The following is a 20,127-nucleotide window of genomic DNA, read 5'->3' on the forward strand; positions in this document are numbered from 1 at the left end:
AATCAGACAATTTTAAGCAGCATCTTTCTGTGAATTATTCTTAGTAAACTATCGAGCTTGGTTCAACCAGCCTGCTCTCTGGAAGGCGTGCCCTCCCCCATATGTGCTATACTGATCTTCATTAGAATAAATTAGTGCTGTTGTATAGATTCAGCCTCAGAGTCAAGTTTCAGGCATCTCTTCTTAAAAGACATTTATTTATATTACATACACAATTTAAAGGAGTAAATGCCCTCCTCTCGGGCTGCAGTTTGTTTATCTTTGCGCTACTGTGAGAACCTAACGCCCAGAAGGCGGTGTGCTTTACCTCTACTCGGACCCAGCGCTGGTAAAGTGGCAGCAGGCTCTAATTGAGAGGAACCCAGAGAACTCTGAGATTTTGAATCCGCAGCTTTCATATCAGAAGAGCACATGTGCGTTTGACGAAGCCTAGATCGCCTTAAACCACACGGAAAGCATTTACATCTGAACCACTTTATATGTGACTGGGAGTTAAAGTAAATTCTAAAGAACTTCAGCAGTTTGTGATTTGGAAAACAGCCTGGGCTGTATACATTCCCCCTTAGTTCGTTTTCTGTTAAATCGTATGCCAAAGTAAATGGAAGCTGTGGAGAACCTTTGAACTCCTTGGTTCTCAAATGACCTCAGTGAAGTTGGATTGGCAGAGCCTGTGTTTAGTGTCCCAAGGGGGATTTTTCTCTTTCCCCTGTGAAGTGTACACATGACCCTTACCTTCCTGGGTGGAGAATGCAGCATTGCTTCCTGGGCCCTCCTGGCACTGGGCCCTGTCCTGAGAGATGGGCTTTCTGCCGTCAGGAGCTCAGCAGTGCAGCTCTTGGGGATCCTTAGAGTGGCACCCAGGTTTCTTGGCACCTCTGCTTCCCAATTCAGTCAGCTTTGCTTTTCCCTGTCCCTTTCCGTTTCAAAAGAGCTGTTGAAAGCCAGAGGTCTGCAGAGTTCAATGCCAAGTTTTCCTGCTGGTTAGGGCAAGTGGTTTAGCTTCTCCAAGTTTAAATTTCCTTTTCTGTGAACTAAAGATTAAAAGTAGTTCTACCCACATGAGTCCCTCTCCTGTCTGACTTTTATTTTTGTACTCACAACCAATTTATTACACTAATTATTCTTTACTTATTAATTTTTAATAAATAACTATTTAAATATATCTTCTAATAAATGACATGATATATATGTGTATGTATCCATACACATAATATAACATAATATATATATAACTATGCATATACATCACTATATTCTTACAACTAGACCATATACCTCTCGAAGGCAGGGACAATTGCTTCCATTGCTGTGTATCATCCTTAGAGTCCAGTGTCGTGGTGGGCACAGGATAGGTTCTCAGTGGACAGCCAGCTGAGGGCAGCCTTACAAAGGTAACTCCTTAGCCCTACTTTGCCATCAATCAAGCCAGTATTCACGAAAATTGATTTTACTTCCCTTACATTTTAATGTATGTTAGTCCTCTAGTACAGAAATAACCTTGTAGGGAGAAAAAAATCACATCTATTTTACACTTTGCCCTAATGCAAAGGAATATATTACATGTTCGCTGATCCTTTGAATAACAGATGTTTATGTAAGCCTGTTTTTTTTTGGGGGGGGTTTACAAAACATTTTTTTATCCTTTTAGCCCTGAGAAGTCAGTATAACTTGTCATAAATTGTTACTATTGGGGCACATTTGAGAAATAACATCATGTAGACAATTTCTTAGTTCATTATCCTAAAATTAGATCTCAAATTAGAGTGGGTTTTGTGATGTCTGCTGTTAAGGTGGTTCTTCACATCTTCCCTGCTCTCCAAATTCACCCCAAGCAGTCATTGTGCCTCTGTTTAAACACGGTCAGGAAAGGGGTGGGGGGGTGGGCTCACAACTGCTGGAAACAGCCTTTTTCTGTTTCATGCAGAACGTTTAAAGATCTTCATGAGACACAGAAGTGTCAACACCATCACATGTGTTGTTATCATTGAAGGAGAAGGGAGATGCCTAATTGCTATCCAAAAACATGCATGACTTGCGTATTGTAAACCTGAGCACACTCTTCTCAAAAGGAGTTTATTATGGCCTCTGTATGTTGAGTGCACCAATTGTAAGTCATTAGGGCAAGATCAAGAGTAGTCGACAGAAAATCCGCCATCCGACAGCATGTGTGGAGAGGCCGGGAGGAAGAGCTGGTGGTTGTGGAGTCAGTCGTACCTGGCTTTGATTCCTGTCTCCATTACTTGGTAGCTTTGAGCAATTTACTTTTCCTCTCTGGCCTTCTGTTTCCTCATCAGTGAAGTGAGCATGTTATTAAGGATTACATGAGGTGCTCCCGGGTGAACGAGGCTGTCCCTACGAGGGAAGGCTAGTGCAGGTTTGCCCCCCTGCAGACATGGGGCACAGAAAGTCAAAACAGAAGTCACCCCCAAAGAAGATGACAGGCACCCTGGAGACCCAGTTCACCTGCCCCTTCTGCAACCATGAGAAATCTTGTGGACGTGAAAATGGACCGTGCCCATGATACCAGAGTCATCTCTTGTACCGTGTGCCTAGAGGAATTGCAGACACCCATCACGTGTCTGTCAGAAGCAGTGGATGTGTCTAGCGATTGGGTAGATAGATGCCTGTGAGGTGGCCAGTCAGTAGCAAAGCAGAGGACCCACCCCTTGGCAGCCCTGGTGCCATGGACCCTTGCTCGCTGGGTATCAATCCACAGACATTCCTGAGGTCCAGGGCCCTCACAGCCCCCGTGTGTGCGTGTGTGTGGAGTGGCTATGGTTAAGAATGTGTGGCTGCAAGTGTGGCCATGGGGTCTGCTCATGGCCAGGATGGGGGGATTTGAGGGGTTGCTGGGCTCCATGTGCCTGAACTGCATCCTTTGACTCCAAAAGCCTTTGACTTGCTCCCTCTTTCGGCCCCTGACCTCCTTGGCTCTAGGGCCCTGGCTTCTCTAGGGGCCAATGTCCTGCCATCCTGGGTGAGGGCAAGCCCCGCAGAGACAGCCTCGGGACCCTCCAGCCTCCTCACCCACCTCCCAGCACCTTGCCCATTGAACTGGACTGCCCACCCTCCTCTGCCTTTTAAGGACTATGGCCTGGGATTCACAACCACTGGCCCCTCGGCTGGGCCCCAGCAGAGTGGCCTCGATTCATGTTTAGTTGCTTTTATAGAGAAGGGACAGGCTGTGTCAGGGACAACTGTTGGTCAAAAGCCCTTAAATAAAACAGCCAATGCCAAAAAAAAAAAAAAAAAGGATTACATGAGGTTATAAAGCTAAACATCAACATAGTGTCCGTCTCAAATTGGTTTTAAATAGATGGTAGCCAATATGAGCATTATTATTAGTTACTATTACTATCTTGTTATTGTTAATTGTTATTGTTATCATCATCATTGTTAGAAACAGCCTTTTTGACTGGCTACAGTTGACACCAAGGTAATGGGTACTTCTTCTGAAAGAAAAATGTGGCATGGGGTCTCTGAAGTGGTTACTCTCTTAGTAGCCAGTTCTGGATAAAGGGTTTAATAGGAAGTGTCAGCCCTGTAGGATCATTCTCCCCCAGTGGAATTGTGGGGCCCAGCTTTTTTACCTGCTAACACTGCCATAAACCTCTTACATATGCCCTTACTTAAAGGGTTAGTGGGTGCCAAATACTGATTTTATCCTTATGTAGATTAAATATCAATTTTTTTATCACTCTATTCTTTCTTTTTTCAGGCTAATGTTGTCGTCCTAGTAAAACAATTGTCCTTTCCCCCCAAAAGCCCTGATTTATAGCATTCACTCATTCCTATGGTGTAAATACTCCAAGCACACTCAATTTCAAGCTCCTATCTTGAAGTCACTGACCACAGAGCTGGAAAGAGATGTGCACAATTGCTCAAGTCTGTGAACGCTGGCTCCAGTATGCCACTGGGTGGGCTGGAGGGTATGTTGTGACAGTATAGGATAGGATGATGACTGACAGCAAAAATTCCAAGCAAATACAGTAAAGGGAAAGTAGCTTGTCAGGATGGGGGTGGTTGTCCCCAGAATGGATCGTTATGACATGCTTAGCCAACAGAATTCATACAAACAGTGAGTGAATGCCAGATTACCTGAGCAGAGTGTTTCAGTGCCATTTTTCTGTCCTTGCTCTGTGCTCTCCAATCATACTTAGGACATAAATCTTTTCCTAGCCTCTTATGCTCTCCGGGGAGGGGGGTTTCCCTAATTATTGTCTTCCTTTCTTCCTCCCTTCTTTGTTTCTTTCTCTGCTGCCTTCACAAGTATTTTCTATCACCTTTTTTGTAACACCATCACTTGAAATCACCAGGACAGGTAAGAGTATTCCTGCTTTCCAAAAATGGTAGAGAAACTAGAAAACTACTTCATAACTTTCTGTCATGTTATTACTATCATTGATAATTTGTCATTTTTTTGTTTTGTTTTGTTATTTGGAAATCTTAATTGCCATTCAGACACACCCACCTCTTTAATTTTTTTTTTCCATGAGTAAAGAGGGTCACGTCAGCTGCTGGCCACCTTTCCTTTGCTCTCACAAATTTTACATTATTCTCTCCCTCGTGGTTGATGAAAACCCTATGACACTGTATCTAGGAGACTGCATTGTAGTCCTATAAGTATAGTTCTGAGAACTTTTAATTAAGTGATGACACCTAGAACTTTCTCATCATAGCTAAGTCCCCAGAGATGATAAAACAGACTCCTCTTGGGAAGCCGTTCTGTTTTCCGCAGCTCCTCACTGGAGCAAGCAGAAATCTCTAACAGGTCATCTTTGAACTGTTAGGGCGACACCACATGAAGATTTTGCCAACATACAGTGGATTAAAAAACCACCGTTCTTCTCACTAAAGACCCCTTACAAGCTACCCAATTGCCTACGGACTTAAACTGAATAGAAGTCCTTTGATGGCTCACTTGCCATTTCCCATGAAGCCCTCTGCGGACCTGCTTGAGATCTTCGCTTCTGCCGCCCTCATTCTTGTGAGTGTGGTTGGAAACCTGTGTTTATTTTACTCTACCAGGAAATGCATCACTGGGCGCTTGCAGACATCCTTTCTCCTGATTTTCAGTCTTATATTTGTCCACCTCATTAAAAACTTGGTGGTGAATGTCATGAAAATTGTTTACTCTTCTGGTTTCATGCTGGAGTCAGCTGGCTGCAAGGTCCTGCACTTCACGGCAGCCCTGACGACTTCACTGGCCATCTGGTTCCTGTTACACTTCGCGTTGCTCTACCTCGGGAAGCTCTACCGAACTGTGCATCCCTTGGGGGGGGCTCAAAGCCTGGACCAGCAGAAGCATTCCTTAAAGGTGGTTGCTGCACTCTGGGTGGCTGGTGTGACTGTGTACATCCCAGTGTTGATTTATACTAGAAAATCAGAATTCCTGGGTGCAGGGAATGGTACACACCCCTTGTCCAGTAACAGAATGTACTTGGATTGCCTGACTGACTTTGGAAGCAAGCAGGTAGAGTTTTACTATGGGAAAATATTTTTGGTTCTCATTGATGTTCTTCCTTTAGTCATCTTGGTCTTGGTCTGTTTCTGGATGTCACGTCTCCTTTTGGAAAGAAAGAAGATGACATGTGGTGACATGTGGATTAGAGACAATGACTCAGAAATTCTTCGAGGGGCCAAGTTCAGTATTTTATTAATGTGGCTGATTGCTCCACTTTGGATTTCTCACTTTATCTTCATCTGTTTCTTAAAAGACTTGGCAGCTTGTGTCTTTTTCCCAGCTGTTCTCATAGCCCTCTCTTCAGGCTTCTCTGCTTTCAGTCCTTTCCTGCTTATGTTGGTGAATTACAAAGTGAAGTTGGTGTCCTTCTGTGGTGCTAAAGAGGAAAAGCCTACACCACAGCCTGCAAATGCTGTTCTTTCTCCATATGCTTAATGGCAAAGCTCGGTTTTAATCAGTGGGCAATGAGCTCCAGCATGGAAGATGCAGCTAAAGTTTCTATGGCTCGCATCAAGAGACCATTTCTGAAAGCAGGACTAGAAGATGATTGACTCCTTCCCCGAGAAGATATATAAGCACTAAGTCATTATAAGTTGAACACAAATAGTCATCACAGAATTTGTTGTTTAGGGCAATACTAAGATTGTTCATGTAGAACTTATAAAGTAACTCAACAGTGATCACAGTCTGGATAGGAACTCAACATAAACAGTATAGTAAGTATTTATTCTGTGCAAGGTATTGTGTTAAAAACAGCATATTGTTCAAACTGTGAGTCACACTTCTTAGCTGAATTCCTAACGGTAGCTAACAGTAACCTTGTGTCTTTCTTAAAATCCTTTACCACATTGGAAATGCATAACTTAAGTATGCACTGTGCAGTTTTTGTGCTTTTGATCATGGTACCTCACCCAAGATAGAAGTGTATTTTGTTCATTTTCCTTCCTTTAAGTGTCTTTAGTAAATTGGGGGTAGATAAAAGCACTGGATTAAAGAATTAGTGTTTGGTAAATGATACTCTCTGTATATGCATAGATGTGCAAATATTTGGTTACTATAGATATTTAACTCACTATGCTTGCTTAATATCATAATACCTAAATATCAAACTACTCTTTTTCAGAAGAAAAAGGGTACTTTATTTTATAGAAAGTTTATTTCCTCTTTTGGCTATTAAATCGGAACATTTTAAATGGAAGACTTGATAAAATCTTCATAACAATCTGATTTCTGGATTTAGATTCAATAAAAATGAGCACATAATAATTATAATTTAAAGTACATGGGCAGGATTTTATTTTTTACAGTTAGCCAGTGTAACCATTTGGACTGCTTTAGATCCTATGAGTAAATATTTTAAATATTTTATGATGCCTACATGTTGTGTAAGCATTAAATTTTAAGCCAATTATTACTAGATTCTTGCATTTTTTACATTTTCCTTCTTTATTATTGCACATAAGATTTATTATACTGTAGGTCTGGTGACTGAATATCCTCACATTGAGATTCTTGCTCTAAGAAGGCTTCATCTAAAATTATAAACCTGGATTTCATTAACAGGAGAAACTTAGAACATCTTTGCTCCCATGAAGTTCTGTGGAGAAAGGAAATTTTAAAGAAACCCAGGCCCAAATTTTGTAGGGTTTTGTAGGGCAATGCACTAGGAATTAAACACACACACACACACACACACACACACAGACTTAAGACATTCTGAGGTTTCTGGGTGGTCTTCATGGGAAATGCTTAGTCAAGTCCACTGAGGCAGTTTAATCAGAAGGGCACTAGGCATGGATCCTGCGTAATGAAGTTACCATCTGTGGAGATGCGGGGTGTGGGCAAGAGGTCACCATCTTTTAATTAAGTGCAGATGTAGCCAGGCCTGGGACAAGTCATTGATCTTAGGTAGTAGTTCTCAGATGTGGTTCTGGAACCAGCAGAACCAGCATCACCTGGGAACTTGTTAGAAATGTACATTCTCAGGCCCCAACCCATTGAATCAGAAGCTCCTGGAGTTGGACCCAGCAGTCTCTTTTAATAAGCATTCTGGATGATTCTCACGCACGCTGAACTTTGAGCACCACTGATCTAGCATCGCTCTGTAGTTCAGTCCTCACAAACGCTGAGAGGTATAAGAACAAAGCCAAGACGACCGACTCCTGATGTAGTTAGTCTTTAATGCTCCCCATGCATATTGCTATTATGTCTACTTTGCTCTAAAATGCGAATCAGGATTGTAATCTGTGCTCCATACATTCTCAATAATAATTGCCAAACAAATCCACTGTAGAAATCAAGCAATCTTTGCAAAATCAGGAGCAAAGCATGACCACTTCAGGTGTGCCAAAAATTTGGAACTTGGATAGTTTCCTGTACATGACTGTGAAAGGGATCCAGTTCCCAAATTATTCCATAGTTCCTTTCCAGAAGCCAGTGCAAGACACAGTTGGCGTAAGCCCAGGCTCAACTTCCTAGTGCTAGAAATGTTTCCTTTTTCTTCCCAGATATTTTCTTTTTGTTTGGACCGCATTACGTCATAGTTTCGTCCTTGTGGAATCAATAAGTTTCCATCTACAACAGAGAGTAAATCATACTCTCATTGAATGAGCAACATTTCCGTTTTCTTTTAAAAATTATTTTCCCTCTTCTTCCTCCCCTCCCTTCTCCCCTCTCCTCCTTTCACCTCCATATTTCATTCGTATTCCTGGTGGGATCAGGATGGTTGATGAAATAGGATAAGGGAAGTTCAACAGACTGTCATGCAGAGCCCTGGAGTGGGGTTGAAGTGGGTCAGGACTGTCCTGAGGTCCTGGTTTTGCTTCAGAGGTATTTCCACTGCCATCTCAGACTGCACAGAATCTCTGAGTTAGAAGGTCATCTACTTCTTCCCAATGCATGATCCTCATGCTTCTCCCTCCGCAGATCCCTCCAGACCTCTATATGCAGTTTCTTACTGGTGTGGTTGTGATCTCATAGACCCCCCCCCACTCCACTTCAGCCCATTCCAGGTGTCAGTAGGAAGTCTTTGCTGAGACCAGTATCCCTGAAATTTCCTCTAAGGTCTACCCTTGAAGTCACATTATCCTGTTGTTACCCTAAAAGGAGGCCTGGCCCTTGGCAGCTCTGCTTAGGGCCAGCATGGTAGTGTGAGGGGTTCTTGACTTCACGCAGGAAAAAATTTCACAACACGAGTCTAGATGACTGTGAGGGAACGTTTATTAAAGCTGGGGACATAAAACTAAAAAAAGGGCTTAGCATAGAAGAAGCAACAGGGGAGCCTAGGCTGGGCTGCCTTAACCTCTGGGAAGTCAGGGAAAAGGGTCCTTGGGAACAGGTTCAGGGGACTGGCCTGTGACAAGCTGCCACTGCCCATTGCTCCCCAGGTTGCAAGTTTCGTGGGGTCCTTTAGGGTTTAGGAGGTGCATTCCCCTGGGGGAAGAAGAGGGAGAAGAAGGGAAAGGGAATGGTGGGGCAGGGGGCGAGGAGGTTCCCGGAGGGAGAGCATTCCACTCTCTGGGGCCTTTGTCTTGAGGTTTTTATTTCTCTCTTGCAGGCGGGAATCTTAGGGGAGGGCTCAGGGGAGGGATCAACAGAATATTCATCAGTTTTCTAGGTGTGCTGCTTCAGAGTCATGGTCTCCACTGATTGGGCAGTGTCAGGGCAGGGTGTTAGTCATTGCAGCTGGCCTGGTGTCCTCCACCTGGTTTTGCTGCCTTTCTGGGTCTAGAGCCTAAACACAAATGAGACCTAGATGACCTTCTGTATCTGCTGTAAATTACTCTGTCACTTTGTTTAGCTATCTATCTCAGTTTCCCGATTTCACTTGTCTTGGTTTACTGGCCTGTCTCACCTGATGGCTCTTTAGGTTCTTCGGGCAAGAGAAGAGTGCTTTTGTCCCTCCAAGTTAGATATTGCCTTAGCTATGCTACATGAGACAGGTTTTCAACCATGGACTATCCTGACTTTCTTATTCTGTCTAGGAACATTCCAGTTTACCGGTGGCCTTCTTAAGAAGCAACATCCTGAACTGAACACAGTATATTTTATCTTGTGTTTATGTGTATGTTTGTAAAAATTTTTTCTATTATACATTCTTTTTACTTCTCTTGTGCAGCTACTGTGAGCATGGTTTTTTTCCCCCTTCTTTCCAAAATAATTTTAAAAATTAAATTCACTTTAAATCACACACATACGCACACATACCAATTGAAAAGTACCTCCACCCCTAGGCTTAAAAACTAAGTTCTTTTCAAGCTCTGAACTTCTAGTATAATTTGGCTCATGGGCAGTATTTAGATTTTAGAAATAATGGAATGACCTCCAAATCATTTGCAAGAATGATTTGTAAGAGGCCAACCTTTATAGGGATTTGTAAGCAATCCTCGTCTCTAGAATGAGTTTTCTAGTACAGTGCTATCTTACTTGCCCTTTTAATAAAAGACAAGGAGAGATGGTCATAATTAGATTTTCTTTGAAGATGAAGTTGAAACCAATTGGCTATGGAATATACTGTTTCAAAGACTAGTTTAGGGGTGTCTATAGGTAAGGTATGTTAGGGACACAAAGGTCTATACGCTTTTCTTCCATGATGATGGTCACGTCTACCATTTCTATTTAGACTTTGCCATAGAGAGGAAAGAACAATTCGTTTGGAGTTACAGTTGGTGGACACCAAAAGCAATACAATTCAGGACTGAGGATGTCTATGGAATTTTGACCTATAGGGTTCAAAGACATGCCTATGTTTCAGAGAAATCTGGTGGTGGGGAGGGTGAGTCAGAAGAGCTCTGGCAGTGGATTGGGAAGTGGATTGCCTCAGCTTGTGTTATCCCTGCTTAGTAGTACATAACTTTGGCCAAAACATTTCTTAGTTTTTCCATCTGTAAAATAGTTAGAATATGACCTCAAATCACAATACACTCCCTCTGCCTTTTTTTACAGAATTGTTATAAATAAAGTCAGGTTAAAAAAAAATAGTGAAGGTGATTTGAAAAAAATAAAATGTTTGACACATGTAAGGTGTTACTTTACCAATAAATGTATGTTTATTGCAGTTTTGACAAGCTGAAATAAGAAAGAAAAGCAAATTTAACATCAAATCTCTTGGCTGTGTGTTTGAGGCAATTACAGAACCTCTCTGAGCCTTGGTTTCCTTGTCTCCATGAAAGATACTATAATAATATTTGTCTCCCGGGTCTTTGTAAGACATAAATAAGAGAGTATATGTAAAAGCACCCAGACCTAGATCCTGGTGCAAAGTTTTGCTTCATGAATGTTTCTGTGGGCATCAAACAGGAAATATAACACCTCCTCCCCAGGACCTGGTGCAGGCTCGATATATTACATTTGAGTCTCCTGTGTGATAGCAAACATTCACTTGTATTTTCTCCAAACATGCCGGAGAATTTGATATTCCAAGAAGATGGGCTGTGGGTTTTGGAACTACTTCCCTTACCACCCCTGCGTATCACCCCAGCTTGACCCTCCCTCTTCAAGACCCCTTTTTTTTTTTTTGTAGATAAAAAAGAGCAATGGGTGCTAAATCGATGTTCTTCATCTTTCTAGAAATTCTATTTCAGAATTTTCACCTCCAGACTTTCCTCAGGCTGTAACCGTGACCAAACTGGAGCCCACTGCTTGGTGTGCTCTACTGAGGAATGAGATGTGGTTATCCTTCGGTAGTTTAATTTACTTGCAGCGAGAAAGCTCTCTCTCCCCAAAGGGAGGCTTAACCGTTGCTTATATACACTTTCTGGTTATATATATGTTGATTTCTTTTTGGCAGTGGGCTCAACTTACCAGGTTGGGGTCTGGTCAAGCTCATCAGGTTACAGCTGCATCTGTAAAATACTGTGCTGCATTTTAACATAGCAAGAATAGCATTTAGTAGGAACCGCCCAGACCTTGAGACCCTTGAGACCCTTGTCCTATCTAAAAATTACTACCTGAGACACTTCCTTCTGCCCCTACACCCCCCTCACCATCCAGACCCTTATCCCTCGGCTTTCAGCTTAGACCTCACGTCTCCTAGGCAGACTTCCCTCCTCTCCAGGGTCTAGGTTACGTGTCTCCGACTCCTGCGCGTTTATTTGTCTTAGCCAGCGCTGCATGATATTGTAACGGCTTGTTCTCTTGTCTGCCTCCCTTGTACTATATGCCCCATACAGGTGTGGAGAGTAGAGTACGTCTCATCCAGTACACACAGGAATATTCCATAAGTGAAGAAGTGGGTGACATCTGCACAGCCTGGGCTTTTCCCCGAGACCCTCCTTTGTGCTTCGTGGCTCTCCTCTAGCTGCCTCTTGCCAGTAGAAGTTTTTTCCTCTATCAGTTTTTTCCTTCAGGACTAGACATTTAGCGACTGCCATGCTTCTGGCCGCTGTTGAATCAGAGAGTGAAAGAAACTGAATCCAACATTTGGAATGAGTTGCTTCCTTGCCAGCCAAGCTACTGAGCCAACTGGGGACAACATTTCATATATTACACTTCTTTCCACCCAAGCATCTCAGTACTTAGTCTGTGACTTTTTAAAAGCTCTTGTTCTATGTTAAAGAAAGTCCAGTATCTATGGCTTTCCGACTGAAAAGTTATCCCAATACAAATTTGGCTGTGTGTGTGCGTGTGTGTGTGTGTGTGTGTCCATGTGTAGGGTGTAGGGAACTGCTCTGTTTTCCCAAGTATTGGCGAATTAGAGAGTAAAGAGAGAAGTTGAAATACAGATCGATTGAGGTTACCTCATCACCAAATGTACTCTGCTCCTTTATTTTGACAAGCCTTAATTTACTTTTAATTACGGGGCCTCCTAGTTTACTGGTAAATGTAGCAACAGTGACTTTGGCAGCAGAGGAGAAATCTGTGTAACACGAGCCTTCAGAACGAGTCCGTGCTGACTCCTTGTAAAATGGAGTGAGGCAATTCATTCTAAGAAGAATTTCAGTGGAGCAATTTATGTGATATGTGGCTGCAGTCACAAATCAGTAAGCCTTTTTTTTATGAGCCAAGCACACCAGAATGTGTATGTTAAAGGAGCGTAGTTTCTCAAAGAAATTTTGTTGGCCACGCCAAGCTTTTTCCAGTTGATGCTGCCATTAACCAACAGATTTTTGGAAGTCTCCATTTGGAATTATTTTCAGAGTCGGTTTTCAAGTCACAACCAAAAAAATTTTTAAATATTACCTGGAAATCAGACGACGAGAGGGAGAGGCAGGCTATTTTTTAAATTGCTTGTCTGCTTTTATTATCCAGTAGGACTTGGAGTTACTTTGAGCTCGTTCCCAAGTTGAATCTTCCCTTAAAGGAAGCTTTTGGGCCATCACTGAGGCCACTCATGGGAAGGTGACGTGGTGCTGATAGACCCATTAGGGCTGTGAGCCCCTCCCACATACTTTAACAGGCACTGGAGGGACTTCTGTTCTTGGCAGTTTATCAAAACTCAGTGAGAGTAGGAAAAATCCTGCAGACCTCATGTACAGTTGATGCTGAATATTTAGTTATTTGTTTTCTCGAGCCAAACATCAGTTTGGAGTTTGGGTAACATTTCTCCCAGTAGACGTGCTTTGAGCCCATCAAAAGAAGGGAGGCAGTGTGTCACCAACAGGTTCTGCACAGCATACGGGCCCCACCCCCTAGCCCTGTGTCTGCACATCCCTTCCGATTTTCCTACCCAAATTAGTAAGAGCTAAACCACTGGAAAATATTTCCTCTACCTTTCTCTGTTCTCACCCCCTGCCCAGTCTCCATCTTCACCGCCACTCACCCCCTATAAAACCTTTAAGCACACAGCATACCTGCTTAAGTAAATAACAAATTAAAAATTGCCAGCATCAGTGCAGAGAAATTAAAAGCCCAACTGAGATGAAGTGGAATCATTTCAGTGGGTTGACATGACAGTGGGAGAAGGTAGGCAGACCTTGGGAGAGCGATGCTGGGCGGGAGGGGTGACAATGCAAACGAAAGCCCCTGGGACCTCAGTGAACCTGGGAGGAGTGACTGCCGCTTGTAGGGCCAGGGCTGACAGGGTGGGCGCAGCACAATTTATAAGTGACTGGGTCCTGAGATCCCAAGCAGCCCAAGGCCAACTACGATGCAGAGCAATAAAATCTCATGTAAAGGATTTTAAGCTGCACTGCCCTTTCTTGGGAGGCTGAAAAATATCTTCACTTAGGCATAAACCCACTCTCCTGGGCCTTGTGTAAGGCTGGTCCCCTTGTGTCCAAGCTGCTGGTCTGGCCGGATGAAGGATGGTTTTGGTGTTTTTCTGAGCTTACACTTGGCACACAGCTTCCCCTCTTCCCCTCTACTCCTCTACTCACAGCGACTTCCCTTTTACTCTATTCGCGTGTAAACCCGCGGCGCCAATCACAAGGCACGGGCCCTTCCTTCTGCCAGTTGTGAAGTGGGGGGAGACATAATCTCTACCTCGAAACGTTTTATTATGTTCCTGAAGGTTTTCCTTTCCTAGTACTATGAGGCAGAATGAAGGCCCTGTAAGAGCACACATTGCAACATGCTGGTAGTTAATTTGTAAGAAATTTTATTTTGTTGCTATTGTGGTATGAGAATTTAAAACAATCTTAGAGTACAGATGAAGTAAACAGTATTTGGCAGGAGGCACCAATAAGAAAAAAGTGGGGGAGGGTGGTACTTACTGTTTAATACTAAATTCCTTGAAGGGCCCCACACTCAGATGCCCCACAGGCCAGCCAGGGCCGTCGGGGAGGAAGGCGGGTGGGCGGGGCGGGGCGGGGCGGGGAGCAGCCTCCCGGACAGTAGGAGCAGCTGTGGCCCCGCCGGAGCCAACTCTCGTCACGGGGAGCGCAGACCTGGGCTGCAACAGCTTCAGATATTTTTTAAGTGAAGCCAGAAATCCAGAATTTAATGTGAAATCACCCAAGGTCTACGTGTTGGCAACCGATCTGATTATTTTTAAAACACTGTTAGGGCCAAACACATCACATCTGTGGGCCAGACTCGGCTCGCGGGCCTCCGGTGTGTGCCCTCTGTAGCCGTGCGTTCCCCCGGAGCCCCTGTGTCCTTGGTCAGAAACGGGGCTTGCTGGCCCCCACCGCGGGCCGGCGTGCGGGGTGGGATGGTGCCAGCAGAGCAGGGCGAGAAAAGTGCCCAGGGCCTAGCTCAGCCCTTGTCAGGTTGGATTGTTTCCGGCCGCCGCTCTAACCGGACCTCACCCCTTCCCATCGTATGAGGAAGGACGCGGCGATGGCCATGGGCCTCACCCTCAACGGGAAAGAAACAATTAATGCTGGGAACGTGGCTGGGATTGGGGAACCACAGGGGGATTTTTGCACATAATCGGGACGAGCAAAAGTGGCACCTTGCAAGAGAGGCCATTGAAGCCAGGCCAAAGGAACTGGGCCGTAGACTAAGGCATCTTAGAGGAGATGGCTGCACGTGGAGGCCCCTCAGGAAGTACACGAGGATCCTGGGTGCCAGGAACCCCTTAGCCTGAGGCTGGACTGTCCCACCCACTGAGAGAAGTATGAGCGGTGGCCAGGTCTTCCTGCGGTGGCCTGGAACTGTTGTGACTTGTGTTCTGGACTAAGGAATAAAGAATCGCACTCTCCAGGTCCACATGTAAAGATTTTCTGCTTTAATATCATGATTTATATTATCCACTGGATATGTTCCATGAGAATGGCCACACTGGAGTGTATGTTGCTCTGTATATTGTCAGAACATCTCAAACAGGGGCTCACTGATTATTTGTTAATTTGCTTGGTTAAGATGTGTTCATTTGAATTTTGCGTTTAGTTTTATGTTTCCATGTATGTAAAGATCCACTCCATCCCCGGTGTGATGTGTGTCTCTGTGCTCTGCCTCCCCTTGTTTCCATGTTTCTGGTGCTATTTTGTTTGTCTGCACCCCATCCTATGCCCAGCATCCTTGTATTCACCAGAGCCATGGGAATAGTCTGTAATTCAACAATTCATTGTGGAGAACAGACTTAGTGCAAAGAAATTGGATTGGAAGAAAGTCTGTTAGCTGACACGCTGGAATCCGGAGAGCCTGGATTGTCTCAGAATCCACCAGAATGGAAGGGAACATTATTTTGAGTAATTTGCAAGGACTAGTGTGCGTGTTTTTCTCTGAAAAGCTTCGAGAGGATTAGAGGAAAAGTGATATATTTTTTGTAACACGTACTTTGCTCCTTTTCTATAAATAATAAAATTTCTGGCTATATATGTATTTTTATAAATACAAATTTGCTTTTATTTTAAACCTTGCTATGATTTTTCAGAAGAACTTTTAATATTTATTCTAAATGGATAATCTCATTTGAATATGGTAGTAGGATTCCTAATCCTTTCTTGGACCAATTCTGCATCTGCTATAATTGAAAAAATATAAGAAATGGTACATGCATGTGAGAAGGGAAGGAGAGGAAACACTGAAAATTAAATCAAATGATGGGTTTGAAGTATGGGATGGCAAGCAATTTCCCCTCCTTTCTTGTAATTCTCCTATTTGTATAGCTCAAAAAAATAAAAAATCTTAAAATGAGAAAGCAATGCCCTGAGAGTAAGAGTTCCCTTTAAAAAAAAAATAGATACTTTTACCTTCCTGATCTTATATAAATGAGCTCGTTTTCACTGGCCTAGATTTATTTTCACTTTCCAATACGTAATGTATTCCTTAGTCATTTGCAAGGTACCCGATTAGAGGAAAAAACAGGTTAGTCCTCAAGTCAGAGTATGGGAGGCCGCCTTTGTCATCAGGAAGACGGGCTGTGGGGAGCGCAACCTGTGTGGATATCCGAGAGCTGCTCCGGGGAGCCAACCGCACACGCAGGCTCCGCCAGGAGGCCTATATTTCTGTCTCGGCGTCTGCGGGGCCACTGCCACCGCCAGTGGTGATGATGATAAGTGATGGGCAAATGAACTGGGAGGGCATGTATCTCCCCGACAGATGCGAGGCCCGGCCGGCTGCTGACTGGGCCCTTCCTGGCTCCTGCTTGGCCCCTCCGGCACCTCAGGCGGAGCTGCGAGGGGCAGGGGCAACGCAGTCATAACTCTGTGGTTTCAGTCTGTCCTTAGGGCCTCTTTTCAAATGCTTTCTGAGGAACGGACTGGAGGTTGTGCTCCGAATTCTGAGACACCCGTTACCGTTGGTCCCTGGGTGTCTGTCTCGTGTGACTGCTGCGGGGATCCGGCGTGTGCCGCTCTGCGCAGGCATCCAGGGATGTGCCCACACAGGCAGTTGACTGTGGCCTTCCTAAGATGTCAGGGCACCGTCCCCCAAGTCCTACTTCCACCCAAGGCGTCGCACGTGCCAGGTGTGGGCTGGCTCGGTCCCAGTATGGACCACAGGGGCTGCGTTTGACCAGAGTTGGCGCTCGGGAGAGACATGAAGGCACCAAAGAAGTGAAGCAGAGGCCCACAGGCACCCACTGGGGAGCCCCCTGGGGGCCTGGGGAGCGTGCATTTCTGGGAAGCCAGGCCGGGCACATGGGAACAAAGGAAACGTGCTCGAAGGTGGCATGAGCACCAGTCACCTTTTCCGTTTGTTTAAACATAGATACGATTTTTGTTTCGAGAACGACTAACCTTTGGCCTTTTATTTTTCCGTCTTGTCCAGGAATTTGTAAGTATTCAACCTTACTCAAAATGTGCAAAGAATAATGATGGAAGCCCCTGAGTACCTGGATTTGGATGAGATCGACTTCAGTGACGACATGTCCGTAAGTGTCGCTGCTTGGAAGTGAAGCTTCCAGGAGGCTCTGCCGTCACCGCGTGGGCTGCTTTCTGTGTTACAGTCCCTGTGTCCTAACCTCTTCCAACCACATCACAGCTTGACAGCAGACATCCTGTGGGGCAGACAAAATGTGGTTTGGGGATCTCCTGGACCTAGAAGTGAATCCCACTTAATGGCATGTGCGCTTGGGCGAGGTTTAACCTTCCCAAGCCTCCCTTTCCTGATCTCTTTCATTGCCCAGACTGTTCACTGAGTACATTTATGAAGGGCCTGCAGATACTAAGCACTTCACAGAGTTACTTCTGCACATAATTAACCCTATTCGTGTCAATTCCTTTTATATGACTGGCTGTGGCTCAGCCAGCATTCTCTGGAGGTCGTATGCATATGGACTGAAGGACGGCCGAGTTAGTAACTGATGAGCAAAGAGGAACCCTTCCAATCACTGTGGGTTTCAAAGCACAGGTTGGATGCTTGTTGGAAAAATTGAGGAAGAGGCTTGCATTGATGGGGACTGGACCGGCTGACCTCGGAGGCCCTGCTTAACCTTGTAATCCTGCAGCCTATTGAACTTCTCAGGACTCAAGGCTGCTCCGAGTGGGTCCTCTGCATGCCCCCTGCTTAGCTGGCTGTGACTTGTCCAGGGCCACACAGTCACTTCTGCCATGTGTTGGTCTCTCACGCCCTCCCAGCCAAATTGGGCTCTCAGAGCATGTGATGAGAAGGTTGCTGTTTCTGAGCGAGGCATATGACTTTTCTTCTCAGAACCTCCAATGGCACTTTTTTTTTTAAGAGAAGTAAGCCTTTTTTTCCTTGTTTCACAAACAAAGCTGGCCGAGCTGGTTGCTTTTTGGTGATTAGTCAAAGAGACCAAATCCCGTATCTTCCCCTGACTCCCTGGACTCCTCGGCCTCACGCTTGGCCGGGGCGGCAGCAGGAGCCGCGGTGCTGGCAGCAGCCACACAGGCAGACGGAAGGTTTCTGACCTTACTTTTCATTGATCCCTCGTAGCATAGAGCTTTGGGTCACAGCTAGAAATTGACTCAAAAAAATAAGCTTATTTTAATGTGCCTCTGGCTACAGCCTTAGTCTCTCCTTTACTCCTCATCTGAAATAAAATCCAAACACTATGCAATAATTGAATCATTGGGACGAGTTTGATGAGTGATCTGATTTAACCTTGGATGAGTCTTTGTGCCAGGGAAAGGTGAGTGCAGCTTTCCCATACAATTTTATCAATCCTTGTGAAGGCCGAGGTGAAGTGAGTTTCTTCCTTTCTGCAATATCTTCTTGTCTGTCTGTCTTTTTCTCTCTTTAAATTACTGTGCTGGACTTAAAAGTGTTCAGAGCATGGTCCTTGTATAACCAGTCCCATCAAGGTACTTTGAGCTGAGTGGGGAAGAGCAAATAGAGTGAATGACAGCTTGAGTAGGTGCCGGGAGGGTGGAAGGTGTTTCAGGAAGGGAAATGTGTGTTATGATTAGGAGTTTCGCAGTAGCTCTCTGAACTTTGCTGGTGAAGTTGCATTTTAAAAACATAGACTTTAAAGGCACCAGTCTGGGCTCCAGACTCGCTCTGACCTTTGCTGGCTGGAGCACATTAACTTCTCTCTGAGATACCCACCTAACTTTAAAGGTTTTCTTTTCTGTGTGTGTGGCTTTTTGTTGTTGTTGTTGTTGTTTGAGGATTGAGTGAAAAACTAAATGTGAAGCACTTAGCTTGGCACACAGTAAGTTGCTCTTAGAAATGGTAGCTTTTGTTATTATTTCAGTGAATAATACAATAATATTTATATGACCAACGGTGAAGAAAGAACTCGAGGGAAAAGACCAGGCATCATGTCAAGACTTTTTTATTAACACTGCAATAGAGCAGTTGTGTTTACAGAAGAGTCCTCTGGCAGCAGCCCATAATTTTGATGAATTAGGAATCTCCACTTAAAAGATAATAAAATATATTAAGCAATAACTATAACTGTTTAGCAAGTTGGGATGCAGGATTGTGCAATGGTTGAGTTTCTATAACTTGACCACTCTGAAAGATAAATAAAGACATCCATCTGTAATTGTGTAACTGCACTCCCCCCCTCCCCCTTTAATTATGTATCTGTTGTTTGAATCTTTGACCCACATTTAAACTTTTATCAGAAGGAAATAAGTGAAGGTTCGTAGAATTGCTGAAACAATAATAATGGCCACCATTCATTGAGCACCTGGTGTGGGATAGGCATTGTCTTGTTTAATTCTCACAACTACCCTCTGAAGAAGGTACTTATTATTATCTTCACTTTACAGATGAGGAAACTGAAGCATGAAACAAGTTACATAATTTGTCCACAGTCACCCACTTAGTTAGGAATACTTTGTTTCCAGAATATATACTTTTAGCCACAATACTTGACTACTTCTCCAAGACCAAAATAGTCTATTGCAGTGGTCTTCATAAGGACGATTTTACCCACCCTCCAGGGGAACATTTGGCAATACCTGGAGACATTATTTTTTTATTTTTTTAAATATATTTTTATTGATTTCAGAGAGAGGAAAGGAGAGGGAGAGAGAGAGATAGAAACATCAATGATGAGAGAGTCATTGATCGAGCCCACAACCCAGGCATGTGCCCTGACCGGGAATCGAACCCCTATCGCCTGGATCCTAGGTCGGCGCTCAGCCGCTGAGCCACGCCCGGCCTGGCCTGGAGACATTTTTGATTGTCATAACTAGGAATATGCTACTGGCACCTAGTGGGTAGAGACCGAGGATTCTTCTAAACAACCTAAAATGCACAGGAAAATCTCCTCCAACAAAGAATTATCTGGTCTCCAATGTTGATAGCACTGAGGATGAGCAATCCTGGCATATATATGTATATATATATACACACATGAAAAACTCAAGAAGTTCGAATTTGGCAACCTCTATAACATGGTAGATTATTTTATTATAGTTTAA

The 20,127-nt window shown here is 44.1% G+C and overlaps 1 protein-coding gene across 4 annotated transcripts in view; it reads left to right on the forward strand.

Annotated features, from left to right (window-relative positions):
• Positions 1-20,127, forward strand: part of SNCAIP (synuclein alpha interacting protein) — a 139,362-nt gene that overhangs the window by 58,652 nt on the left and 60,583 nt on the right. For all 4 annotated transcript variants that reach the window (XM_087815512.1, XM_087815513.1, XM_087815511.1 and 1 more), the window contains exon 2: positions 17,060-17,162. In XM_087815512.1, coding sequence (XP_087671638.1) covers positions 17,103-17,162 — 60 coding nt within the window. In that variant the 5' untranslated portion in view covers positions 17,060-17,102. The remainder of the gene's footprint in view (positions 1-17,059; positions 17,163-20,127) is intronic.

The sequence above is a fragment of the Miniopterus natalensis genome, chromosome 3, assembly GCF_054644295.1.
Source record: "Miniopterus natalensis isolate mMinNat1 chromosome 3, mMinNat1.hap1, whole genome shotgun sequence".
NCBI lineage: Eukaryota > Metazoa > Chordata > Mammalia > Chiroptera > Miniopteridae > Miniopterus > Miniopterus natalensis.